This window comes from Rana temporaria, chromosome 1 (genome assembly GCF_905171775.1).
Source record: "Rana temporaria chromosome 1, aRanTem1.1, whole genome shotgun sequence".
Lineage (NCBI taxonomy): Eukaryota > Metazoa > Chordata > Amphibia > Anura > Ranidae > Rana > Rana temporaria.
The window spans coordinates 262,605,605-262,631,340 of record NC_053489.1 but is presented as its reverse complement, the minus strand read 5'-3'; the positions used below and the strand labels follow the sequence as shown (position 1 = coordinate 262,631,340).

General features: G+C 41.2%; 1 protein-coding gene across 4 annotated transcripts in view; it reads right to left on the bottom strand.

Annotated features, from left to right (window-relative positions):
• Positions 1-1,579: 1,579 nt before the first annotated feature.
• SPIN1 (spindlin 1) overlaps positions 1,580-25,736 on the bottom strand; it is a 108,324-nt gene continuing 84,167 nt past the window's right edge. For 3 of the 4 annotated variants that reach the window (XM_040355169.1, XM_040355162.1, XM_040355176.1), the window contains exons 6-7: positions 10,328-10,561; positions 1,580-6,270 (exon numbers count right to left, since the gene is read on the bottom strand). In XM_040355169.1, coding sequence (XP_040211103.1) covers positions 6,071-6,270; positions 10,328-10,561 — 434 coding nt within the window. In that variant the 3' untranslated portion in view covers positions 1,580-6,070. Of the gene's footprint in view, positions 6,271-9,532; positions 9,719-10,327; positions 10,562-25,736 lie in introns of those variants that run through there. The other variant, XM_040355184.1, reaches the window with a different exon arrangement.

Here is a 25,736-nt window from a genome sequence, read left to right as displayed (position 1 = left end):
ATGCGCTGTTGAACTTTGATAGTAGGTGTGATACTTGTGTGTGTATGAATACACAAAATACATAAAAAATAAATAAAATAAAAATGTATCAACACAAGGTGTATCAAATACAAATGTGCCACCAATATAAAAAAACAGTAAAACTGCTACCTGTGAAATTATAAACATAGAATTGTAATCAAATTAAATAATGAACTTGCATATAGAATTGCACATATTAGCAACAGCATTGGGAATATAACAGTCCAAAGCCGCATATACGATCACGAAAGACCGCCTTTGAAAACGACACACGAAACGTACGTCAAGGGCGGGTAGCACGCACACTTGCTATTGCATCCCTTCCAGAAAGTCAGCTGAGACGCCTGCGCAAATCAGCTGGAGCGCACGGCGTTCATACCAGCACGACAGAACCTCATATCTGGAAACTGGATGCTAGCCTAATTTTATTTTATCGGTTTTAAGTATTGTGTTATGTGGCTATTTTTTGTTAAGCCAATCCTGTCCTGCATTCCCTTGAATAGTTGGGGTATTGCAAATAACGTTTTATTTTTTACTACACAATGGAAGCCTGTCACTCTGTTTTAACTGAGGATTGCGGATTACTGGCAGCTGTGGATAACCTGACCTGAACAGCACACCTCAGGAGATTGGAAGAAGAGATAAAGGACATCTAGACTCCAGAGTGGAAAAATATACTACGCTGTCTACCCCTGCAGGGGTTGTAATATATGGTGAGTGGGGACCATGGTGGGGGAGCACTGGAACCACGCGTGGAAGCACCATTGATCGTTTTTGAGCACTCAGTCACAGATATTTGTGATATATTTTGCACCAAGAAAACCGTTTGGATGGATCGTATATGCGGCTTTGGACTGTTATATTCCCAATGCTGTTGCTAATATATGCAATTCCATATGCAATTTCATTTGTTAATTTGATTAGAATTCTATGTTTATAATTTCACAGGTAGCAGTTTTACTGTGTTTTATATTGGTGGCACATTTGTATTTGATACACCTTGTGTTGATACATTATTTTAATTATTTATTTTTTATGTATACACACACACACACACACACACACACACACGTATCACACCTACTATCAAAGTTCAACAGCACATATTTTGTGCAGTCACATAAGATTACTATTATAGTATTCATATATATTTTTTGGCTAATTAGCCCCTATAGTATTCATATATATATTTGGCTAATTAGCCCCTGGGGCATGTCCTATGCCTGCACACATTTACACTCAATAATGCATATTTATGCATTAGATATATTTCTTCACTTATCCTTGTGTATGATATCACGGGTATAACTACCAGATACACTTATTGCTTGACCCAGGCTCAGAAGTAGCTCTCTTAGTAGTATAGATTGGTACTTCTTGTGTAAGTGGTCAGCTTAGTTAATACACCCTAGCGATAGGGGAATGAAAAGACAGCGCCACCACCCTTCCATTTTATTTAGTATATGCTCTCCTTAGGGGGAACATAGTAGAGGGGGCTGCAGTCTTACAATAAGCCACTCTTAAGCGCAGGTTCTCCATTTTTTTTATCTATACATACATACATACATACATACATACAGTAATATGCAACGGTCACACTGATGTTATTCAGGGTAACAATTTGTATGTACAATTTCCTTAAAGCAGGATTTGTAAAGCAAATGAGAAAAATTGTAAACACTAAACATGTTGTAGAAAATGGGTGTTAAACTACAAGAATTCTCAAATTAAAAGCTGCTTTTTATACCCAAATCCATACAAGAACTTTCAAAATGTTCACACCCTTTAGAAACTTCAACGTCACATTTTGCTGCATACTAATAGATGTGTTTTACCAATCCCAGAAAAACAGGTTTTCCAAAACTAGCTTTTAAAAAAAAAAAAAAAGAAAAAAAGTTACTTTTTAATCTATGGCATCTTTTATTCCTTGTGTACTTCAAGCTGGAAAAATACAGAGTTCCATATTAAATTTGTCCACCCTCGTTTACAAGCACATCAGTTTTGACCAAGGATCACCAGAACTTTAGCAGTCGCACTAGGAAGTCACTTCATAATCTTTGCTTGAAGGCCTTTTTTTTTTTCTTTCTTTTTTTTTTTAAAGCCCCACTGTGCATGGACACAACACCTCCAACTATCAGACACATGGCTTTGCAGCAAGCAAAAAAACAAAAAACAAACAAACACACCACCACACCATAACAGCTGCCTAAATATAGGCGTCAAGCATTTGAGATTTTTATTTTTAACCAGCTTGCAGGTTATGCTTACTAAGGTTCCTAAAAAATGTCTTGGTTTGGAGATGCTTTTCGCAGACTATCAGCTTCAGAATGAACAATGAACATTTTAATAAGTGAGGGTCTTCTAAAATGTCCTCTTAATATAATATTGGTGTCATGGGAGTTTTTTTCTGTGCAGAAAACTGCACGTTACATATTTCTGAACAGAAAAACATGCACATTATACCAACATTGCAGTGTTAATAGGGCACATAGAAAACAAGTGTTTGCTTTGTGCCCTTGCAGAGACAGGTGCAGAAAACCCCATACCTCTGCACATGGTGTGAATGAGGCCTAAAAAGGTTCAAGGATGTTTATTTGGGTTTGCCATTTTCATGTAGCTTGCAGCAAAGGCAGGAAAATAAAAAATGTCAGGGAAAAAAAAAATACAATCCATCGGCTTTCAAATATATTGGCTTACAGGTTTACGCCTACGGTCATCCAAAAAAAAAAAAAAGGAGTGATGGAGGCTGAAATAAAGTAATGAAGACATACAAAAAGAAAAAGGGGGGTGGGGGAAGAAGGGAAAAAAAAAAAAAAAGGAAAGCCAATCATTTAAACATGCAACTTTATTTTGTTACAGTCAACATACTACCTAAGCATGCAAAAAGAATGGTCTTGTCAATTATATTCTTTATATATAATTTTATGTAATATTACATGGCAATCTGTTATCACGCACACAAAAAATACAACTGTACAGCAGGAAAAAAAAAAAAAAGCGAGAACAGAACGTAGTGTACAAAAGACCGCTTGCAGTTTGATATTTATAGACAATACACCCTTACACCCATAAACTGACTGTAGATTAACAGTATATGTAAGCACTGCATGCCGATCCGAAACATGAGCCCTAACAAAGCCCACCAGAGATGAATTTGAAGTCCCTCACCTTTTAAATCAGCTGCACGCAGGTTGAAATAAAAATATAACAAACGCATACAAAAGTACAGAAAATGTGTGTAAAAAAAGAAAAAAAAAATTAAAGTTTACGAAGTTATTCTACAGTTAACGATAAAATATAGACCAATTTAAAGACCGCAAAAAAAACCCCCCCCAAAAAAATAAAAAAACAACACTGTAGCCCAATTAACTATACAAACTGTGTGTCCCCAATTGCACACATGCACATTTATCAAACTACGACTGGGTAGGGGGGCTCACGGAGCCAGGCTCTGCTTTGAGATTTACATGCAGGACTCTTCAGAGTCAATAAAATTCATTTTAGAGATCTTCAGGATAGAAGCACTTGCAAATCTATGCACTTTGTTCAACACACAAGAAAGCTATATGTTTTAAGAACTTAGTGTGTAACAGAAAAAAGTACCCAAGAAGCCATTTACTGAATACATTAGAGCTTTGGTGGACCACAAGGATAATAAACTGCAATGGCAGCAATGGTTATAATTGTTATGATAATCGTTCGTGGGTAACTTAAAAGAGGCACATGCCTTAAAAGGCCAAAGTAACAATTAAAAACAGAAAAAAAAGCTACAAAATGTGTGTTTCCAAGGATGTAACAGTTTAGCAGTCACATGCATTAACAGGAAGCAAATGCTTAATTTCAGAAGTGGATCAGATAGGAGGGGAAAAGGAGACAAATATTTCAAAGCATATCTGATCTCCAAGGCTTGGTTCACACTGCTGCAACATGGGATCCAATTTGCGAGACCCCAAGTAGGATGAAACTCAATGTTTCCCTACGAGAGCCATCTTAACTGACGCTACAGAAAAGGTTTCTGCACTACTTTGATTCGACTTGGGTGCAATTTCAGCCCTTGTGTAACAAGTCTGAGGGAAGTTGCAGAAAGTCGTCCAACTTTGCTGTCGTAGCAGTGCGAACCGAGCCTAAAACATTAGCAAGTTGTCGGACAAATGGGTAGATGCCACTTAAGTGATCAATTATGTATCTGCAATATTTACATAGTTATTACTTTCAAGCCATGGCTCTGAGACTGGCTAATGCTATCAAAAGCTTGAATGTTGCAGACATTTACTTTATAGCTTACCTTTGTACTGAAATAAAATATTGGCACAATTTTTTTAGTGTGTAAACCTATAAAATGTTATAGCTGCTCATATTCACAATTCCCAACTACACATGCATTATCAGATGCAGTACTGCAGGGTGACACTTATAAATAATATGAGCCTGTAAGCCATGAACTGTGGACAACCGATTCATAAGCCACAATCTACTGTAGCTCAAGTTTAACTTCACTGCATTACACCTTGCTGACAATTTCCAAACTGCCGTAGGGTAAAGCAAAGCCTCACTTGTGCTCCCAAAACATTATGGTGCGAGATAAATAAATGCATATTACACTAGTAGTACTGGGGAATGTGAAGAGATCAGTGTGATTTGGCAAAGTGCAACATTTTTTATTCAGATATGCAATAAAGAGCAAAAATCGCATAGTTTACTGATAATGTAGAGAAAATACAATGTCTAGGACAACTGTTAATGTTTTATACCTGCCATATGGTTGCTCTCCCGGCACCCACTATCCCTACCTGTACAGTAAAAACCACTGTGGAGTTAACACTCACTCTGGAATCTGTGTTGTATTCTTTTCAGATTTGGAACTGGTTTCTATACAGCACAGAAAGAAGGGGAAATGGAAATATTTTTTTCCTCTTTTGAAATTAAAACTGGTTCTGCTATGCAAGGACAGGGAAATTGGAAGGGGGGGGGGGGGGGGGGGGGAAGAAAAAAAAAAAAGGAGGAGGATTTAAGCTGTGCTACGATGTGTGATAAAAAAATACTTCTCGCAGATGCTCATTTTATTTTGAAATGTATGTCATAGTGGACTTCAAAACAAGTTACAAGCTTTGCTTAGCATTTTATTAAATACACCTTGACAGTGTTTCAAAAATACATTAAAAAAAAACAAACAAAAAAAAAAAAGTTACTAAAAATAGGCAGTAGAACTGGTGTGGAGAAAAAAAAAAAAAAAAAAAGCGGTGAAGGGGTAACATGTGAAGCGTTACCACTACACAGTTTGCACAATGTAAGACAGAATTAACACTGGAGAAATACTTTTAGCACATCATTTTGCATAATACAGAATTGCCCCACAGCCTACGGCATGTCTTAAGGCCCCCCCCCCCTCCCCCCCAAAAAAAGCCATGTCCATTTGTATTAATGCATATGCTTTCATGTAGAGATCTGCATGGGTAGCGACATGAACGCTGATCTTTACAATCTACTGCCACTGGACATCCAATGTATGTGTTGATGCTTTACAAAGGATAGTGAAATGTTATAGAGGCACACAGAAAGACTTCACAGTGCAATGTTTTGCTAGATCTTAGCACAAAAGTATAATTCACCCATAGTGCCTTCAACAGGGATGCCGGAAGCTAAAATAAGGGACAAACATCTACGGTAGGGAAGTTTGATATACCAAACAGTGCCTTGTAGGTAAGGAATGAGTGCTAAATGAAATGCAATAGGTTTTTAATCATAAGCATTCACGTGGCTCTTCCATTCTTTTGCACTCGAATACCAACTGCTTTGAGTTTTTTATTTCCAAAAGCAAAGTTCCCAGCTTTAAACAGGTCAGTTGCAAAAGTGGTTTATTCCTTTGTAAGGAAGAATGAAACAAACGTTATTCCCAAAAATGCGCTCTCATTTTTCTTACTCCAATAAGGTGGTGTGAGATTGCAGGAATATCTGAGTTTTTCTGTAATCCGAAAGTGGGATTCATTTTTTTTTCTACAAATTTTACACTTGACAGATCCATTAGCCTGGCAGAAGTCCAGAATGTCACTTAGGAGGTCTTCACCAAGTCATAGACATAAATATGGAAATCGTCATCAAACTTAATGAAGTAAACTGAGGGTTTGGCTTCAACTTGATGAATTACCATGCCAGTCCTTTTTGATCCATCTTCTTTGGCGTATTCAACCTGTTTTCCTACCAGGCTGTCCACAACCTCTCCAGGCTCCCTCTCAGCTGGAGGAGAATCATCTATGGAATTATTACAAAAAGGAAAAATTAGAAACCAAAAACTAAAAATTATGATATAATTGTGCATACGACATAAAATACGAATGCCCTTAAATTTGAAAAATTAAAAAAAAAAACACACACACACACACACACACACACACACACACACACACAAACTTTCAACATATTTGAGCATGCAAACATTAGTCCTTCATTCAAACAGTTCATACAGGTAAAGCTCATACACTACATGTACAAATGCTACATAAAATGAACACATGTGCATTTATTCTCGATCGAAAATTACAGAAATATTTAGAATTTTCTTTTTGATATGCAGTTGGCATGGCACTGTATGTGATCAGCTATGACACCAACCATTTACAAAAAGGAACCCAATTATCCAGGTTGAAAAAAATAGACAAATCCATCCATTTGATGGACTGACAGCTCAGTTAAGAGTATTCTGTAACTGCGACACTTATGACTGGCATGGCTTAAAAGTAACTTTTTGTAAACAGTTGATAATTTTTTTTTAATCATTTTCTGCCAAATCACAAACCGAGTACATCGTTGGACTTCAAGTCATTGTACCAGGATGATGCCTGAAGCCACAGTAGGTTACTGATTCAATTGCGTGGCACTATTGCCTATATATAGAGATTGGAGGGCAGTTATGCAAAAAGTCTCCAAAAAAGGGGGGGGGGGGGCAATACCAGCTGAAGAGGCAAAGGTTGTACTTTTACGCAGTACCCCATCAATATCTATTGAGATTTTTGTTAAATTGAAAAGGCACATTTCCTTGTGTTTTTAAATCGGGAGTATATCATTTTTATTTGAAGGCACTGTTGAAGACCTAATGTTTGCTGGTTCAAACATTTTGACATGTCTTTCACATGTCTGTACTTTCATTACAGGTTTCCCGTTAGATTGTTTCAAGTTAAAAGTGGAACTACAGGCAAAGTAAAAGGCATATGCTGCAGTCTAATCACTAGCATTAACAGGTTTTATTACCTGTCGATTGGTCAGAAGTTGATTTTATCCCTTCTCCAACAGTATGACAACACTGTTCTTTCCGAAATTAAATCCCAAAGAAGTATTGTCACCCTGCAAGACCAGCAGTTACACCCCTTTCACACTACAGGCAAAAAATGCCTAAAGAAAAATGCTTATAAAAAACAGCGAGCGCTTTTGTAGAGCTTTTTTTGAAGGCCACGTGACAAAAAACTGCTACAAGAACCATTTGGAGGTGCTTTTGAAAAGCCTTTGAAAGCTTCCCATTTCAATGGGGGACTTTAGCGCTCCAAAGATGCTGCTTGCAGGAGTTTCACACCGTCCCAGTGTGAAAGCATCCATTGATTTTAATGAGCTTTTCCGGAAGGGTTCCTTTTTTTTTTATTTTTTTTTTTTAAGCAAAAGCACTTGAAAAACTGCTCTGTGTGAAAGAGGTCTAAGAGCAAGGATTTTTCTTTTTTTGTCCCCAAAATGTCCTATTAACCACTTCCCGACCGCTGCATGTATATGTACGTCCACAGAATAGCACGTACAGGCAAATGGGCGTACAGGTACGTCCTTGCCTTTCCGCGGGTCCGATCGGGACCCCCCCCCCCGCTACATGCGGCGGTCGGATTCCCGCGGGGAGCGATCCGGGACGACGCGCCTATTCATTTATAGCCGCTCCGTCGCGATCGCTCCCCGGAGCTGAAGAACGGGGAGAGCCGTATGTAAACACGGCTTCCCCGTGCTTTACTGTGGCGGCTGCATCGATCGAGTCATCCCTTTTATAGGGAGACTAGATCGATGATGTCAGTCCTACAGCCACACCCCCCTACAGTTGTAAACACACACTAGGTGAACCCTAACTCCTACAGCGCCCCCTGTGGTTAACTCCCAAACGGCAACTGTCATTTTCACAATAAGCAATGCAATTTAAATGCATTTTTTGCTGTGAAAATGACAATGGTCCCCAAAATGTGTCAAAATTGTCCGAAGTGTCCGCCATAATGTCGCAGTCACGAAAAAAAAAAAAAAAAATCGCCGATTGCCGCCAATAGTAGTAAAAAAATGTTTTATAAAAATGCAATAAAACTATCCCCTATTTTGTAAACGCTATAAATTTTGCACAAACCAACCGATAAACGCTTATTGCGATTTTTTTTTACCAAAAATAGGTAGAAGACTACGGATCGGCCTAAACGGAGGGGAAAAAAAAAAATGTATATATGTTTTTGGGGGATATTTATTACAGCAAAAAAGGAAAAAATATTGCATTTTTTTCAAAATTGTCGCTCTATTTTTGTTTATAGCGCAAAAAATAAAAACCGCAGAGGTGATCAAATACCACCAAAAGAAAGCTCTATTTGTGGGGAAAAAAGGACTCCAATTTTGTTTGGGAGCCACGTCGCACGAGCGCGCAATTGTCTGTTAAAACGACGCAGTGCCGAATTGTAAAAACGCCTTTGGGCATTTAGCAGCATATTGGTCCGGGGCTTAAGTGGTTAAATAAAAAAGGCAATAATTGTAAGCATCTCTGATTAGAATATGCTTTTTCCCCAACCCAGCTTGGTCTGTTCTACAAAGTGTAGAAGTAAATATACTGGCAGAATCTACCAGGTAAAAGAAATGGTTATAGAGGGTACTAAAAAATAACTGCTGTGACGTGGCACAGCATCTTGAAGCGAGATTTTATAGTTCTGTATAACCCATTTCTTGGAGTCAATTGAGGGACACAAATTCAGATTGTCAAGTTCTACTGATGCCTATATGAAGACCTGAAACTGGCAAACAAATTGTGGACCAGCCCACTATAACACCCTCCCACACCCAGTATGACACAGTTTTGTGACAGGAAAATCATAGGCACAGAGTGGTAGGACTTGTGCCCCTCAAACTTGCTGGATGCTGAAAACCTTAAGCAGTCTTTCGAATGTATATAGTGGCTGTGAGGTGAACTCTCAATTTGAACTACAGCCCGATAAAGGGAGATCTCCTTATGATAAACTGGAGAATGAGGGGAACAGAAGAAAAGTCCTAGTTGAGGTGAAAGGTTAAAACTACTTTAGGAAGACTGATGAATAAATTCATTTTTTTTTAGGATATGCATTATAGCAAAGGAAAATGTTTTAATTTAAAATTGTATCCCTTAGTTTATAGCGCAAAAAAATAAAAACCGCAGAGGTAATCAAATGCCACCAAAAGAAAGCTCTATTTGTGGGGGTAAAAAAAAGCTGTACATTTTGTTTGGGTACAGCGTCGCACGACTGCACAATTGTCAGTTAAAACGACGCAGAGCTGTATCGCAAAAAATGGCCTGTAATTAAGGGGTCAAATCCTTCCAGTCCTTAAGTGGTTAATCCAACAGATTCTGGGTATAATCTTCCATGGCTCTGTCAAGGATTCAGATACGGAAGCTGCAGTAGGATCTGTAATGGCTTTGCTGCAGCAGTAATTTTGATAGGAGAATCATCTGTGATAGAAAGAGAAAAACTAGCTAAAGAAGAAAGGAAGGTTCTATCAGTAGCGACAAGAGGTCCATCACCTAAGGACACTGGCAAAAAAAAACAAGGCTAGCTGGGAGTAGGATGGGGAGGGGTTATTTGGGGGGGGGGGGGTGTTCAGAAGCCTTCTCTGCCAGTGTTTAATCACATTAAGTTAGCTGTATATAACTCAAATCGTAAAAAGAAAAGATTAGAAATCCTGTGTTTCATACTCTACAAGAAAAGGTTTTTGATGGCCATTTTCTGCAATACAAAAGAAACTATAGAACTGGAATAATAAAAATATTTTCCGGAATATTTTAGTGCAGATCTGAAGGCTGAAGGCTGTCATGCAAATGGGGGGGGGGGGGAGGGATATCAGGATTCATGAACCATACGATTCTGTACAAATTACTTGAATTAGAAAGCATATATTCAAAATAGAAGCCTTTTAACCAATTCACTCATCACTATCAAAAGGCTCATCTAGTAAACGACTCACAAAACCGTTAAAGAGCCCAAAACATATTGCTTCCTGTAAAAGAATGCAAAAGCATAGTCATGAGGTCTGACTGGCTTTCCAGAAAATCATTACTTACTAGAGTCTGGCATGATACGAAGATCTCCTTCTTTATAATCATCTAAAAGCTGATACATGTACAAGACAGGGTCCTTTTCATAGGTTATATAAAACCATGTATTCATGATTGGCGCTCTTGCTAAAACCATCCCTCGCCATTCATCTTTAGATCCATCTTCTGTTTCAAACATGTGTTCCACAGCTTTACCAATCATTGTGTCGGCCAAATGGGCATCGCTAATTCGAGATGAAGCTAAAAGAGAAGTATGAACACCATTTAACATTTTACAATCAGATGTGTTCCCTCAAATATCCTTTACCACAGATATATTGTTACTCGGTTATATGTGTTACAATTAAGCTTTTCAGTTATTGTGGAAGTTTTCAACTTTGAGATGCAGCAATACTGCCATTTCTGTCCCTCAGGTCTACTTAACCACTTTATGCTCTTAGGATGTACCCGTACGTTATCAGGTTGAAGTTGTTATACCAGACTGAAGCTAAAAGCAATATGGATTGTGTGACTTGATTGTTTATAGGCTGTTCTAGCCATGTAAAGCATCTCATTAAGCCTTCTTTTACATCGAGTTTTTGAAGTGCTTTTGTTTAAAAAAAAAAAGAAAAAAAAAAACTGAAAAGCTTAAAGTGGATGTAAACCCCAATTTTTTTTTTTTTTGACGTCACAATGTACAGTATAAGATTTCCTATCATCTGTGCCCAGTCTTGCCACACAGAGTTAATCCAGCTCTGAGCAATACTCTTATTGTTCAGTGAAAATTAACAGACTTCCAGATAAAACCATGTCTAAATAAAAAGTCTGTTCCTCTCTCCTTGCTTTGAGTGACAGGTTATTTACATATCTAGCTTGGACGTGTTTATCATATTTTATGTTTATCATAATATGAGGGGATTCACAGTTCATTGTATATTACCAGGATGTGTTATGTGGGGGAGGGGTGGATTTCTCACTTTTTATACTGTGGATCACCTCATATTTAGGGTTTACATCCACTTTAAAGCGGGGGTTCACCCCAAAAAAATATTCTAACATTACATTGAGCCGAGTTGTTAGAATGACATTAGGCAGTTTTTTTTTTATTTCCTTGCCATACATACTGTATTATCTATATTTTCACCGCAGCTTCCGGTTATGTAATCTGCGGGACTGGGCTTTCCTATTCACATGTTAATTGATTGACATGCTTCCGACCGGCGCATACAGCGCGTCACGACTTGCCGAAAGAAGCCGGACTGAGTCGGCTCTATACGGCGCCTGCGCACCGACGTTCGGCTTCTTTCGGCAACTCGCGACGCGCTGTATGCGCCGGTCGGAAGCATGTCAATCAATTAACATGTGAATAGGAAAGCCCAGTCCCGCAGATTACATACCCGGAAACCGCGGTGATAAAAGATAGATAAAAACGGTATGACGGCAAGGAAATAAAAAAAAAAAAAAAAAACAGCCCAATGTGATTCTAACACACTCAGGTCAATGTAATGTTAGAATTTTTTTTTTGGGGGGGGGGGGGGGTTTGGGGGGTTTAAGATAAAGGTGTTCACACTGGGACGGTGCACTTCGGTTGTGGTGTAAAAAAATCCTGTTTGTCGCATTTTAGAAGCATGTTTGATCAGTTAAAAACGTCACCAGTAAACGCTCAATCCCATTGGAAAAAAAATGTGAACCCCATCAAAAACACCTTAAAAAAAAAAAAAAAAAAAAAAAAACACCTACTAAGCATTTTTGATGCAGTCTTTAAGTCACATGTCCAAAAGAAAAAAAAAAAAAAAACCTACCATACCACAAATGTTGCAAAAGAGCAGCAAAAACCTTCCATTAACCCTTAGGCGTTTTGCAGGTAGTTTTGATGCGAACGAGTGTGAAATTAGCCTAAACCAATCTCATTTGATCAGATGCTTTTGAGGGCAAAAGGAGAGATCTGGGGTCTAATAGACCCCATATCTCTCAGTAAAGGGCACCTACTACTTACTGTCCATGTTATCACAAGGGATGTTAAGCCCTTGTGAGAGCAATAAAGTAGATCTAAAACAAAATATACCAGTATATATTTTTTAAAGCACAGGCGTGTGAACATGAATGTAGGCTTTCAAAGGCATATATAAAACTGATCAAACCACACATTTGAGGTATCATCACGAATGTCAGTGTCCATTCTAGCTCCAGACCCTCATGTGGAATGTTACATATATTCTGGTAAATATGAAAAATAAAATTTTTATTCCTTGGCCAGTAGGTAAAGTTGTAGTCTCTTCACCGGTCTTCCAAACACAGCTCAGAAGTACTGTATATTAAAATGCTGGCTCACAGAGCTCTGTGGTTCATAGATTTCTAGCTTGAACAAACAAATCGACTCATCGATCTACGAAAGCAGACATTCCAATCAACAAAATGATATTTCCATAGTGTGCATAGTACCATTTAAGAAAGCCCTGCACCAAAAACATAGGAGTGACAAAGTAAAAAAGACCAAGTTGCCCCTTTTTTTGTATTGAACTTTTTTTTTAAATCAAACTTTTAGATTTTTAGAGAAGTTATAAAAAAGGACACAAGAGAATTTATACCAAAAGGGGCAACATTTTACACTACTCTCAATTCCAGAGCCAAAATGAAGTAAGATTTCTATACAAAACTGATGAGATCAATCATTCTTGCTAGAAATATTTACCAATCTGAGACAATGTAGTAAATCAATTAGGGGGATGTACCTATATGACAGTATGAGAACTGAGGTAAGCAAACAGAAGGGAGGCTGAAATAAAATGTGATTGATATGAAAAGGTATTTAATTCAAACTTTTTGAATACGTCTGTGTTGTGCACAAATGTATACGGTAATGTTTTTGTATGCGTTAGAAATTTGAAAACTATTCAGGTCTGCTGGAATTTAGGGATGGTTTCTCTGCCTTCTTGGTGTAAAGATCATAGCCCTATCAATTTCAAGATTATTTTTTTGTACTGTAACAAAAAATGAGAACAGTCTCTTCCTTTCTTTGCTTTTGCCCTGTAGCCCCTGATAATTACTGATTTTAGGCAGTTGCATTTTTTAGGCTGGATTCACACCCAAGACGAATCCATCGCACAGCAGAGGGTCCAGCGTTTCCTGGTTCACTGTTTCAGGTCAGAATTTTGGGCTGAATTCAAACCTAAAAACAGACCAAAAAAAGCCACTGACCTGCTGCAGCTATATGTGAACCAGATCCAGTCACATTCTCCTACTATGCAAATTGGATGCAAGGAAGCCTGTATCAACTTCACATAGGTGTGAACCCAACCTTATATTTGTGTGTACACACACACACACACACACACACACACACACTTTAAGGGCCAGTTCACATTACATGTGGGGTTTTTTTTTCTGCATCAAAAATGCATTGAAATTAGGTTATATGGTTTCCAAAGGCATACTCACATCAGTGCGTTCAGCTCCAGGAAAAAAAAAAAAGTAGAACATGCTGTATATTTCCTGCACTAGAATGTGTCAAAACACTAGACCTCAGAACAGATCTGGAGTGCGTTTTTGTGGTGTGAACAAGCCCTAAGGCTGCTTTCACAGTGAAAATGCCCAGGCGTCGGCGGTAAAACGCTGCCATTTTTAGTGGTAAAAAGGGTTGATTTCAATGGGCAGCGGCGCTTTAGGAGCAGAGAGTTCACCACTCCTAATGTGCTCCAAAAGAAGCTGATGGCAGGACTTTGACGCCATGCCAGCGCACCGATCCAGTGTGAAAGCCTGAGGGCTTTCACACTGGAATGAATGGAGCCTCTGTTTCTGGGTGCTTTGCAGGTGCTATTTTTAGCGCCTCAGTGTGAAAGGGGGTCTAAAAAAATTTAAATTGTTAACAAAAAATGTTTTGTTGGAGAGCCTTTAGTAGTGCATTATAGGTTATAGTAGTGGCATTATTGCAAGGGGGAAAGTCACTGAAAGCTGCAGGGGTTTCCCCAGCAGGTTGCACAAGATGATTTCTCATGGAAGTTTGGTAATGGAAAAGGTAATCAACCATTTTCTTTTATGGGTAATGGCATTTGGGAGCGAGGGTGGCTGGAGGGTGGTTTAATGGCAGTCACCAATCCTTTATTCTGAATGGAAAAAAAGTTTAGCATCATCCAAACTAACATTAATAAAAAGTAAAACCTCAAGAATCACAATAATTTTAACTATAGGACTATAAAAATTTAAATTGAGACTGAATGGTGTTTTTTTTTTTTTATATAAAAACGCCAACAGAATTGTTGCACACACATGAGGCATGGAATAGGAGGATTTATTTGGCTCTTCTGAACAAGGTTTGGGTGTATTTATACAAGTGTAGCACTAGAGATCTATTCTAGCCCTCTGGTGTCTCAGTGAGGTCTGGAAGTTACCATGACAACACAGCAAGGATACATCTCAACAAAGTCTGGTATACAGACTCAGCTGTCACTGAGCATTAGAAACATTTCTGACAAACTGCAAAAACGCAATACATTTTTTTTTTTTTTTAAATAAGGTTGAGATAGAGATTGTACATATAACGACACATCCCATGAGGCATTGTAACACTGACATTCACAGACATGACTAGGCATGGTGAGAATTGTAGTTCCTGAACAACTGGAGGGCCATAGTTTGAAGACCCCTGCTTTAGAGGACTGGAAGATTGAGAGAATATGTGGCATCAGATACAATTTAGGTAAATACACAGAGCAAAATTCGAGCTGTGGGTAGACTCCCCTAGTTTTTGGTTGGACAGAAAAAAAAAAAAAAAAAAAAACACTGACCGCTCGGTCGGAACCACTGTGCTAGCAGATGTTAGTACTGCCATCTCCCCCTGCTTTTCTATCGTGTTCTGGACAGGGGGACGCCCCACCCCCAGAACACTTTGGTCAGTTTCGGAAAGCCAGTGAGCTGTTGGTTTTCCAGCATACTCGTCTTACAGAAGCCAGCCAAGCGGCAGGCTTCTGTCAGACCTGCTGGTATATATGCACACACACACACACACGGGCCGAATGTCAGATGATTATTAAACCTGCCGATGTTGCCCGACATTCAGCTGTGTGTACAAGGCTTTAGGGTGGAATGCAGAAATTAATATATTTCTCTGTTCAGAGAGAAAATGCTGCATTGTATGTAGGACAATATCCAGCTGTAGTATGATTACTAAAGGACCCAGGGTGAGATGGGCTAGAAATAAAGGCACTAAGTACTTTTATTAATTATGGTCCTGCATACCGTATGTCTGCAATAAAGACATTAGGATTTGGCAAGTTTTTGGTCTGTAATGAGTGCATGTACTGAGCAAGTCCAGTCTGTATACCAGACTTTACCACATGTAACTTAGAATGTTTCCAAGGTAACAGCCATGCAATCTCAGACAGGAATGATGTTGAGGGAAGGGGGTGGTGTTAAAAATAAATAAATAAGTACATGTATTCTTTATAGCACAAATGCACTCGAGGCGGCAGTCAGGAATTAAAACACAAGTTCTTTCATTAACCACTTTCTGACCAGCCGCCATCATACTGTGGCAGGTCGGCATGCTCCCGCGAACCGTTGTAGCAGTAAGGTCGGTCTCTTTAAGCGGGATAGCAGATGCAGATGCCCGCCCGTCGCACTGCGGGGGGTACTGATGCGTGTGGCCGCCGGTCACAAGAGGCAGAACAGGGACATAGCGGGGACTGCAAGAAGGAGGGATAGGAGATGAGCACCTGTAATTAATGGGCACTATATTTGGACAGGATGTAAACTTGCAGCTTCCAGAGGATCTTAAGGTGATCTCTGGAATGCTGCCAACACACATAGAAAAAGATTGGAGTACTGAGTAAGTGCAGCTGTGGGACATACCAGACTGGCTGATATTTGTATTATACTGAATACTTTATTTACTTATATTTTCCATCATTTGGGCTCTTTAAAAATGAAAATCAATATATTGATATTCTAAATCAATAAAGACATGGCTTCACCTTAAACATCTTGAATTCTTTGTTTTCAGTGTCACGCATCCTTGTTTGTTTGGCACCTTGTATTTCACTTATGTTCACTCAACACAGGGCTTCCTTTATCAGCAAAGTTAATAAATGCACACCATTATGCTTTGCACACATTTTACACTTATAGCATTATTGGTTTTAATTTTTAGATTTTTTCTTAAATAGTCTCTAGTGCTTTTATGCACATCAAATCTCATACCCTCAATTCTATAATTTTTTCTCAACATACACTACCTCACCTTATCGCACAGTCAATTTTATAATTTGATTAATCAGGTAATAACACAACACTAATTTATTCATCTTATTATATTAATGGCAAAACAAAAAAATGTATAAACAAACCAAATAAACCGAATATTAATTCCTATAATTCTAATATTTTATTGAGTATCAACTAGTCTGGAGTCACAAAGCAGTACTAAATACTCAGAATATATTTGGAAGGGGGGGGGGGGGGGGATATTTATTATAGCAAAAAATATTGCCTTTTCAAAATTGTCACTCTATTTTTGTTTATAGCACAAAAAATAAAAACCACAGAGGTGATCAAAATACCACCACGTCAATTTTGTTTGAGAGCCAGTCCACGTCGCACAACCGCGCAGTTATCAGTCAAAACGTTGCAGTTTCGAATAGCAAAAAGTGGTTAACATCCTTTGACCTGAAAAATCAAGAGGCTGGACAGAAATTGTAATCCATACAGCAGCTGCAGCCAATCAAATAGATGTAGCCACTGTTGTATTCTGGGTGCCGGCCACCAGAATACAATAGCCAGCATGGGAGATTCCTCAATGTATATGCCTTTCATATTTGTTTCGAATATTCCTGTTAGCAGCCATTTAACAATTTTTTGTCTCTGCTTTTATTAGCACACACTGTTAGGTATTTCAGTTTGAGAATTACTGGACTGTTATTGGCCAATGAGACATGTTGAACACCTTGGGGTGAAGAGACCATCTCTGAAGTCCAGGCACTGGCAACTGAGGAAGACTGCTTGTCAAATTTCCATGCTTCAGAAGTGCATGGTGGATAGAGCTAGGATGCAAAGTTCTGCTCAGACCAGACCAAAAACCGCATCTGCTTCTTAAGGGTTTGAGAATTTTGATAGTTGATATATGGCACTGCCATGGCAGCGTTTAACTGAATTCTGGCTGGATGACTGTGCAGAATGGAGGTCTAACATTGAAGGCATAGCCAAATATCCCCGTGCTCAAGAATATTGAGCAGGAGTCAAGACTTCTCCAATGATCAAGTCCCTTGTACTGAGTGAGTATTTAGGCCCCATGCACACGAGATGCTGTTAAACATGCGGTCAGAAGCAGTTGGACATTTTTTTCAACTGCCCCTGAACGCATTCAATGTTATCCTATGCGTGTCCATGCACACAGTCTAGTTTAGGCAGTTGCGTTCAACCTCTTTTCCAGAAGCAGGAAAAAAAAAAAAAAAAAAAAACAATCAGGTTCAGACACAAAAGTTTTCCACGTTTCAGACGCAAAACGCGACTAAATGCGGTGCCGCGTATTCGTTCAAGTGTTTTTAAAAAGGTGACTTTTTTTTACATTAGAAATCTCAAAAATGATGGCAAATGATAAACAAAAATAAAAAAAATGTAATTGTTTGCATTGTGGACAACTTGTGGAAGGTGACGTGGCAGGTGAACGTGGCAGGTTGACATGGCCAGTGGCCAATCCACAACTTGTGGCAGGTGATGTGGCAAGTGGGACAATCACAACTTGTGGCAGGTGATGTGGCAAGTGGACAATCCACAACTTGTGACAGGTGATGTGGCAAGTGACATGCTAAATACAAGTACACTGCTGCTCTCTCAGCTGCTGCTACTCACTCTGGTCTCACAAAATGGCTGAAATGGTTAAATACTGTTTTTTGAGCTTAGGACGCAAATGTGGTAAAACGCTGCTAATTGCAGTAAAATGGGCGTTTCTAAACGCCCGGTTTCAGACTTTCAGCAGAGTTTGCCACCGGCGTCTCGTGCGCATGGGGGCCTAAGGCCCCAAAATGATTTGGGGAAAGTATTTTCCCCAAAGAATGGGTGATCCACCATGCCAATACAAGCCTAATTTTGCTGGTCATGCTTATGGGGTGGTCCAAAGAATGTGCTCCCTTGTCTGATTCAGCCAGAATGTGGAGGTGCATCTGCTGGGAGTAAAACAGGACATATAAAAAAAGAGGGTTAGCTGGCTCCTGGCCTGTGAAAGTAAAAATGTTTGTCCTGTGAAAGGATAAACTTGCTCAGGGTCAAGATTCAATAAAATACTCCAAGCAGCTTAGACGGGTTCAAGCACTAACTTTAGCAGTTTTTTTTGCCCTTCTGCAAAAGTTGCACACCCACAGCAAAACACATATCATTGATGCATTGGACGTTGGCCACATGCAACCATTTATGCCTTCAGGGGCTCTCCTGGATGGAGTGTAGCAATGGCTGACCCGATAAGATTCCATGCAAGAATTTCACAATTTACAAAAAGGTTTTGAAAACCTTTAAACCTAGATGGGCAAAGTTGTATGCCGTCGATGAGGACACCGGGAGGGGCGTGACCGGATGAAGGAGAGTGAGAATGCAGGTGTGAGCACTCGCGCTCCATACTCCCCCGGCATTAAGAAATCATGCCCAAACGGACTGCTTTAAACTCCCTTTGAATCTGCACTCTTACTATACCCCTGCTATTACTGCCACTATGGACTGTTGGATGGTCTGATCCCACTGTGCCACTAGTGCTGCGACCCCACTCTCCCTGGGCCCTTACCTCTTTGGGGGGAGGGGGAGTTTCTCCGAGCGGGAGACCGGACTGGTCTCTGGACCCGTGCAGTGTTATTTTCCTTTTTTTCTCTTCCCTGGTGCGAACGAGGGCTGCGGCTGGCTCTGTTGCGGGCGAGCTGCGGCTTCTGTGTCCCCCTGTCTCGCTTCCTCCCTGCGTTGGTCGGGCTGGAGGGAGAGCGACAGACTGGCTCCGTGCAGGGGACCTCACAGTACGAAGCTGCTTGAGATCCCGCAAGTTCTCGCGGGACTGTGAAACCTCACTGTATCACTGCGGGAGCAGGTGGAGTAGTGCAACGGGGGTGTGAAGGACCGATGGTGGCTGGAGCGTGCTGGTGTGTGTTGCTGCTCCAGCTGACCTGCTATTACCGCTGTGCTGGCTGGCCCTATTGAGACTGCTGTACTGGCTGGCCACATAAAAGGTCAGTAAAAGTAAATAATCCCTTTCCTTGCATTACTCCAATTGAGAAAGGGGAAAAGGAGTTTCAATACCAGAAGGGGAATAAAAAGGAGGAAAGAAGGAATAAAGACTCCAATAAAACATACAAGAACTGCTGTGGACGGGGGGGGGTGTTTGTAGTAGTTTTATACCCCACTTTGTTTCATTTCTTTGGGGAAACCATACTCCAACACCACCATGTTCACTATGACCAAAAAGCGTGGGATGGACGACCAGGCATATCCAGAAGGAGCCCCTACAACCCGGTCCGCTAAGGAAAAAGAAGGAGAGAGGAAACCTGGCGGCTGCAGCCAAGTTGGAGAGATTCGCCCACACTGCACAAACTACACCCCAATCACACATCAAGGGGGGCCCATCCCCACCAGCAACACAGACCAAGGGTCCGTCTGGGTTGTCAGCTGCTAGAAAGAGCCAGGGGTCGGCAGCCCCTAAACCAACTAGCGCAACTAACCCGAGTAGTATCAAAACTGAGTACTAAAGGGTCTGGGGGGGGGGGGGGGGTAATGCCTGGAACTGTACCTTTATTGGCTTCACCAGAGCCACTTGAATGTGCTACCACAGTAAGCCCTGAAGTAGTGGAGGAGCCTACCTTGAAAGACGTTTTTTGTGCTGTTAATTCTTGTAAGGAATTTATGGTTGGCTTTGATAACCAATTAAAGAATTTGAAGGATGAATGCACCAAGAAATGCTCAAGACGGTTGAAAAGGGTTACCACTCTGGAGGAGAGAATAAGCACTGTTGAGGATACACTGTACCCAAATGAAATCAGGGGTTACAGGAGAAAACTAACCTCCAAGCGGCTAAATTAGATGAGATCAAGAATAGACTTTGCAGGAATAATGTGCGAGTGATCAATCTCCCAGAACGGAGTGAGGGTCCCAATGCTGTAACTTTTATGGAGGGATGGCTCAGGGAGACTTTTGGCCCCGCTATCTTTTTACCCCTTTTTTTCAATCGAAAGAGCCCACAGGGTCCCTTTTAAACCCCCGCAGGTAGGCGGGCGTCCTAGACCATTACACCTGAAGCTTTTCAATTATGCTGACAAAGTGACTCTGCTCCAAAAAGCTAGGGAGATGGGGGATATCATGTTCAACGGTGTTAGAGTTTCATTGTACCCTGACTTTTCTCCAGACCTACAAAAGCGTAGAGCCGAATTTACAACAATTAAAACGCACGCTACAGCAGCACAAAGTAGCATATGCTTTATTATATCCAGCTCGCCTACGCGTTATAGCATTGGGCAGGACTTTTTTTTTTCAACACACCGGCGGAAGTGGCCCAATGGTTGGAGGACAATCGCAAGGATCTATAGACAATCAGGGATTTCCCCCCCCTTTTTTTGTGCTCTTTTTGCACTTCTTGAATACCAGCCGCCTATGCATGTTAATAATTTTATTGGATAAATACCCCTTTTTTCCCCTTTATCTCTTTAGACTGGGCATTTGCACTTATAGTAATTTTTTTATTTTTGTTTTTTTCTTCCTTCCCCCCCCCCCCTTTTTTTCGGGGGGGGGGGGGGGGAATATATAGGTTAATAATGTCACCGGATTGATTAATTTTTTGGGTTTTTACACTGTTTGAAAATCTTTAGTATATTTATCCCAATATTGTTACCGGATTGAAATCCTTGGAGTTTTTACACTTATTGAACATTTGATTGAATTTTTATGTTTGGAACGCTAATAATTTTTTTAAGCAAAAGGAAAATATATATATTTTTTTTTGGGGGGGGGGGGGATTTCAGCTTTTTTGTATAATCATTGTTTATACATGTTATACTATGTCACTGGATTAATCCCCCCTTTTTTTGCTCTTTCTTCCCTTCTCTCTCTTCCTTTTCTTTTTCTCTCCCCCTTTTTTTTGGGGGGGGGGGGGGGGGAAAAAGGAGGGGACAGAGAGGGAAAAACATGCATGTTAATAATGTCATTGGATTAATTTTGGGGTTTTCACATTTTTGAGCAAATTTGTAGCACATACCTCTTAAGAATGTCACTGGATAGGTTTTCACACCTATTGAACACTTGAATATTTGATGTAATTTTCACGTTGGGGTTTTTTTTCCTTCTTTCAAGGAGGTGGGGATTTAAATCCTGATTAAGGAGGCGGGGGGATAATGTTTTCCCCCCTTTTTGAGCGAGGGAGGTCGATGTGTGCAAGAATGGGATGGTGGGTATGGTTAGGGGAGAGTGGGGAGGTCACAGGTGAAGCCCTAGGGGAGAGCCCTAATGGTTGGAGGGGGGAGGGCGGATTGGGCAGAGGGGAGGGGGGTGTTAGGGGGGAGGGTCCTGTAGCTATCTCAATTATCACAAGGAATGGGAGGGGTCTTAGTCTGGGCTAGCAGCTGGTAGAGAGGGAGAAAGGTTACTCCATGTTATTGTTTATTTTTGCTTATTCTTCTATATATGTAGAGCATGGCTTGGAGGATTAGATCATGGAATGTACGAGGGTTGGGGGACACCATTAAGACAGCATTGGTTGTCATCAATAGAGGGGAGGGGGCCAGGGATATTCTGCCTACAGGAGACACACCTAACTAGCGATACAATGGCTCAGTTGGGCTCACGGAAATTCCCGTTTTGCTACCATTCTGTATACTCCTCATATTCAAGGGGGGGGGTGAGCATAATGGTGGGGAAGGGGGTGAAATTCACCTGTGAAAAGAGTTGGATTGATGAACAGGGTAGATCTATATTCTTGTCCTGCTTCATTGAGAACAGGCCTTATGTACTAGCCAATATCTATATCCCCCCCCCCCTTAATTTCACTGTTTTACAGATGCTAGTTGAATTTATGCTGGACAAAAACGGGCATTCCCCAGTTAGCAGTGGGTGACTACATGAAAAAATGGGACCATGGCGTGCACGTGCACGTGAGGACGTGGCGTGCTCGTAGGTGGGGGGAGTGAAGAGCTGCGGGATTGCCGGGTATGGGGACGGACGGACCGCGCTGACAGGGAGAGGAGAGGAGACGGCAGACAGCAGCAGCCTCTGCCCGCACGCTGCCTACCTACCAGAAGGCTGATCAGCTGGAAGCCACGGACGCAATCGGCGGGAGCGGGTCATGGCGATGCACGGGCTACCGCTACTTCGATGCACAGTGTAGCCACTCTGACACACAGCCGGCAAGGATTGGAGACGGATGGCCAGGTCCAAAGCAGTGAGCGGACTATGCAGCGGGAGGATTGAGGCAGCCAGGTCCAAAAAAGTCGGACGCCTACCTCCACCAAGGTCTGCTCCCGGATGCCTGCACCCCCCTCAGGTATAAGCACAGAAGACAGAGGCACGGGGGTAAGGTAGGGGAAACCCCCAGTGGGAGAGGAGAAGGTGAGCGGAAAAAACATCAATGCAGTAAAAAGATCTGGAATTACGCTGCTGTTACCTAAGTATTTGGAAAGCAAAAGTGTGTTATGGTACTTATTGGCTGTGATTAAAAACTGAACATAAGTATTAACTGACAAAACATTAGATCGATATAAGTAAATCAAAAAGCACTTAGCACTTTAAAGCATTTCATTCTGAGGTTCTGAGGGAAGATTTGGTGTACGGCAAGGACCCGGTGGAAAACCTGGAATATGGCAGGGGGTGAGGAGGTGGAGAGGGGACTCTAAGGAACAGAGGTAACTCAAATTTTAAAAAAATCCTGTGATAACAAGAGACAACCCCTCCCCCCCCCTATAAAGTCCTCTGCAAGGTATATAAATGGAATGAGATGGTATGATATATATTATCCACTATATGAGCATTGGGGACAAAATGGTTGGAGTAGAAGAGAATTTCAAGATAACCAGCGAGACAGTGTTAAATCACATGGAAGTCAGCTGCTACTATCGGTAACCGGCTAATCAGGCTATTAGGCTATTAGCTGGGTGGACTACCTGTACCCCCCCCGCTTCCTTCGTCTTTTTGAAATACCCAGAATAGATCAGGTATATAAGGGTAGATTCAAAAATAACATATCTCTTCCTATCTCTTTGGATGACCCGGGATAAAAAGGGGGTGGACAAGGACATATTAACCAATGGAATGGGACCACCTACTCGTTAATTGGGAATAGGCAAAAACTGCGGAAAATAGCCTGGTCTCCTCCTTGTTTTTTCTTTTTTTGGTTTTTTCTGCTTTTTTTTAGCTTGGGCATATAATCCTAAAGGGGGTCCATTTCCTTGAACCTTCAGGGTCCATTTGAGCCCGCGGACTGAGGATAATTATAATTCCCCCTCCCTTGGAAAATCCCAGGTGTTATCAGGCCTGGATCCTCCTTGTTCTCCCTCTGGAGACCCCCCCCCCCTCCTCACAGGACTGGTTAGAAATTGAAAGGGGAGGGAGACCTGAAGGCAGCTAGAACACAATATTAAATAAAAATTAGGAATCTCCAGGATATTCGGTCCAGGAGTGTGGTATTCTGACAACTCTGACTGAAATAAAGTGGGGGGAGGAAGGGAGGGGAGAGAAGGGAGAAGGGAAAAAAAAAAATCAAATATACCCCAGAAACCCGGGTCCGACTTAGTCTGACACCCCAAATTGGACTTAATTCACTAATCTAAGCTTTGCACCAATAAGAGGTCAAGCTGGGGAAGAGAATTAGAAAGAAGGAGTCTAACATGAGCAGGATGACGAGTAGATCAACAAAAGGGGGACCTTCAACTACTCCGAGTAATACAACAGCAACAAGCTCAATAAGGCCATTTGTGACCAGAGGGGAAAGTCCGCGAGCCCCTGGTACCCAGGGAATAACAAAGCAACAACAAATGAATAAAGCAAAGAAGACCGAAAATAAGAAACCCCAGAGCGATACTTCCAGGGAAATATCCATAGAGGAAGGACCTACAGGGAGTGGACTGGAAAGCAGCAGGATGGAGGATCGAAGCGTAGACACTCAATCCCCCTCTAAAGGAGAAATGGCAGAGATGCTGTTAAGACTGGAAAACGTAATAAAAGCCGAAATACAGAACCTGCGGACCGATTTTGGCCATATGCTCTCCAGATTGGAAACAGCAGAGGAACAAATAGAGAAACAAGTACAGGAAGCCAATACATTAAAAGCCCAGATTGACCAGATTCAATTACAACAAAGACATATTCTCTATAAATTAGAGGATCAGGAAAACAGAAATCGGAGACAAAATTTGAGGATAAGGTCCATACCAGAGAAAAGGGGTGAGGACCTCAGGATAATAACGCAGATGATATTTAATCCAATACTGGAAAGAACTGCAGATAACCCAATCAGGATTGAAAGGGTTCATAGAGTAGGAAATCCGAAAAGAGTGACCTCTGAGTGACCAAGAGATGTCATAATAAGGTTCCGATTCTATGAAGAAAAAGAAGCAATCTGGAAGAAGTTGAGGGGACAACCCCCGATAGTGTTTGAAGGGATGGATTTGCAGATATTCACCGATGTGGCCCCAGAAACCTTGGCAAGGAGATGGTTGCTAAAACCACTCCTAAAACAGATGTTGGATTCGAATATCAAGTATAATTGGGGTTTCCCTGCCTGCTTAATTGGAACAAAAGAGGGGAGATCAGCGACACTGAGATTCCCAGAGGACTTGAGTGAATTCTGTAGGAAATTAGAAATTCAGGTCCCTGACATACTGGGGTGGGGGTAGGGGAGGGAGGGGAGAGTGGAAGCCCCCCCCCCACTTTCTTTTTTCCCTCTCCTTCTTGTTATTATTTCTCTTTTCTTGGAGTCACCTTGTGGGCCCCTTCTGAGGCCCCCGGTTTCTCGCTATACTTGTATTTTTTTTTTGGCCTGGGGTCCCTGTACCCCCCCCCTGTCCCGGGTAGATAACCCGGGAGAGGCAATCTCAGACCCCACCTAGAGCAAATCTGAACCAAGACATGGAAAATGGTTCAGAGGTCTTAAATAGGCCAAATTGGGAGGGTGGGAGGGGAAGGGAGAGGAGGGGGGAGAGAGGGAGGGGAGGGAGGGAAGAGAGAGGGGATGGGGGGAGGGAAGAGAGGGGGGGCGGGGGGAGGGAAGATACCCTATCTCACCAAAACAATCAGAAGAAAGCGTAACCTGAAGAAAAGAAAAATGTTAGACTTGGGGAAGAAAGCAGGGAGGAAAAGGATAAAAAACACCAAAGATGCCAGTAATTAAATGTCTATCATACAACGTAAAAGGCCTCAATAGCCCATCTAAGAGGCATAAGGTGTTAAAGGAGCTGAAGAGGTACAGGACAGACATTGCCTTCCTACAAGA